Below are 2,500 nucleotides of genomic sequence, written 5' to 3'. Positions count from 1 at the left end.
GGATTTATATGGAATAGGTAAAGTCCCCTCTAATCTTATTTCATCTGTTGGAAACCAGTTCTACCAGATCCCCAGGTATTATGCCAAGAAATCGCTTACTTTATAGTCCAGCTAGTCTAGTGCATGCAACAAATGGGGAGTTCAGTAGCCTTCAGTCTAATACCTGACCGGTCTAAGGACCAAAAGCAGAGAAGTGCAGAGGAAAGTGTGAAAAAGTAGCTGAAATGTTCTTTACTTGGTGAATGATCTCCTGCTGTATGAACTACTTCAGCGGTAGAAACCTTTGCACAGCAATGGTGGTAAATATAATAAACTATCTGACTGAAGCACAGTAATATGCTCTTTGCCCACTCACAATGTATGTGTTAAAAGGGAAAAGGCATCACCCAGTATGGAATTACAACATTTTGAAACATATCACCATTTCACAGTAAATCAAGTCAACACAGCCAATAGAGTAGTCACCAATGTAACTGCCCTCTTGTAGTGTTTTATTATCCTATGGCTGAGTCCATGTGTTCCACATCCTCTCATACCTGGCTGATGATGTATCACCGGTGCCCTTAGACGGGCAGCCATGATGTCATAAGGCGGCTGCATAGGCTGCTGCAGGGTAAGGGTCCATTTGGGGCTTCCCCATGCCCGGGAATAGAATGTAAGCTAAAGGGGGCTGAAGTCCTGGGCTTGGCCAGCCTGTGCAGTTGCAGGGGATCATATACCCAGGGTTCCCAGGAGAGGGGTGGGAGTGAGTGTGAGTCCCATTGGCAGCTGCTGCCGCTGCTGCTGCTGCAGCTACCCCAGAGAAGCCACCACCTGCCTGGGGGTACCCGAGGGATGATGCATAGGAAAGAGATGAGGATGAGGATGTGATCTCTGCCATTTTAGAGCTCAGGTCAAACAGAGAATAAGGATTGGACGCACTTGCTGCAGCGGCTGCGGCAGCTGCTGCCGCTGCTGAAGGTTGGAAAAATACCCTCGCTGCGGCCGCTGCTGCTGCTGCAGCAGCCTTCTCCGGGTTTGACAGTAATGAGTCAGTGAGGACACCAGCCCCATGCAACCCGGCGGCCTTCAGTCCCTCGTGGTCCCCAGTCAGGTTGTAGTGCATTGGGAAGGCAAACTTGTCCTTCTTTAGGAGAGTTTTTGGCTTCCGGCGTGGCCTGTATTTGTAGTCCGGGTGTTCTTTCATGTGCATAGCCCTTAGTCTCTTGGCTTCATCAATGAAGGGTCTCTTCTCTGACTCTGTCAGCAGCTTCCACTCAGCCCCCAATCTCTTGCTGATCTCTGAGTTGTGCATTTTAGGGTTTTCTTGAGCCATCTTTCTCCTCTGGGCTCTGGACCAGACCATGAATGCGTTCATCGGCCTCTTCACGTGGTCCACCGGCTTGGACATCTCCACTGACTTCAGTTATCCCGAACAAGATGCTTTTCAAGTTGTTTCCCAGGTTTCCTCACTACTAATAAAATTAATTATGGGAATAGTATAATATCTCCATCCACCTAGGTAAATACTGATATCAAAATATAAATATCTTGCATAAATTAGGCTTATTTTCTATTGTAACTGTATATTATACTTTTAAATACTATTTAACAGCATAATTGTCGTCTGTTCTCCAATTAGCAGACCCACTCTTAGTGAGAAGAAAGTAGAGACGGAAAATCCAGTAGTTTTTCTTGAAATGAAGAGGATAACTTAGCCTGGAAAGTTTGTATATATCAGTATGGAGATCCCAACTGAATAGCGAGGCGCTTGATGGAGACAGTGCATGGATTACAATTATTCCTGACTTGGACTCTGTGGCTATAGGATTGTCTTGTCACACTTGACAGAAGGAAGAACTAGTGCAGGAGTCAATCAAAACAAAGTATAAGGCGGAACAATTACAATCCCTGCAAACCAAATCACAGTTGTTGTTGCAAAGCCGAGGTGCTCAGATACAAATTTCCTCCCGGATCCTATTGGCAAGCGCATGTCCAATAGATCTTTTTTGGCGACCACTCTAGTATCTGCTGGACTCCAAAATGCCCCATCACAAAGGACCTCCGTTTCTTGCAACAGTCCCTGATTTTAATTGAAGGAATAATGCAGCTGAATCAGGAAAGTATATAAAGTCAGGTACACTCTGATCACAGTCAGTATATTGCCCTCTTCCATCCAGGTGCACCAGTTATCTAACTTGCTTCTTCTTAGCCAAGTTCCTTGTCTGATCTCCACTCCCCTCTGTCTGACTGAGGGAAAACGAGAAAAGAGATTTTTTTTGGTAACTGAAACTGGGCGGGATATACAGAAGGGTGTGTGTGTGAGTGAAGATAGGAGAGGGAGGGGTTGTGAGTAGCAAGACACTGAGCGGGTAGCCTTGGCTTTCCCATTCTGCACCTAATGGATTGACAGCCTGGGAACTGGAGAAGCTGGTGACCCGAAGAGATGGGTGCTGTTATGGATATGGGTGCTGAGCAGGGGTGCAAAGAATATACATTTTTATACGAACTCATTTTCTCC

At 46.1% G+C, this 2,500-nt stretch overlaps 1 protein-coding gene across 1 annotated transcript in view; it reads right to left on the bottom strand.

Annotated features, from left to right (window-relative positions):
• SOX21 (SRY-box transcription factor 21) overlaps positions 1-2,212 on the bottom strand; it is a 7,878-nt gene extending 5,666 nt beyond the window's left edge. The window contains exon 1 of the mRNA XM_053704919.1: positions 537-2,212. Within this exon, the coding sequence (XP_053560894.1) occupies positions 584-1,390 (807 nt within the window). The 5' untranslated portion in view covers positions 1,391-2,212 and the 3' untranslated portion in view covers positions 537-583. The remainder of the gene's footprint in view (positions 1-536) is intronic.
• Positions 2,213-2,500: the final 288 nt, after the last annotated feature.

Source organism: Bombina bombina, chromosome 3 (genome assembly GCF_027579735.1).
Source record: "Bombina bombina isolate aBomBom1 chromosome 3, aBomBom1.pri, whole genome shotgun sequence".
NCBI classification, from domain to species: domain Eukaryota; kingdom Metazoa; phylum Chordata; class Amphibia; order Anura; family Bombinatoridae; genus Bombina; species Bombina bombina.
The sequence above is the reverse complement of the archived record's forward strand: the minus strand, read 5'-3'. Positions and strand labels throughout refer to the sequence as shown.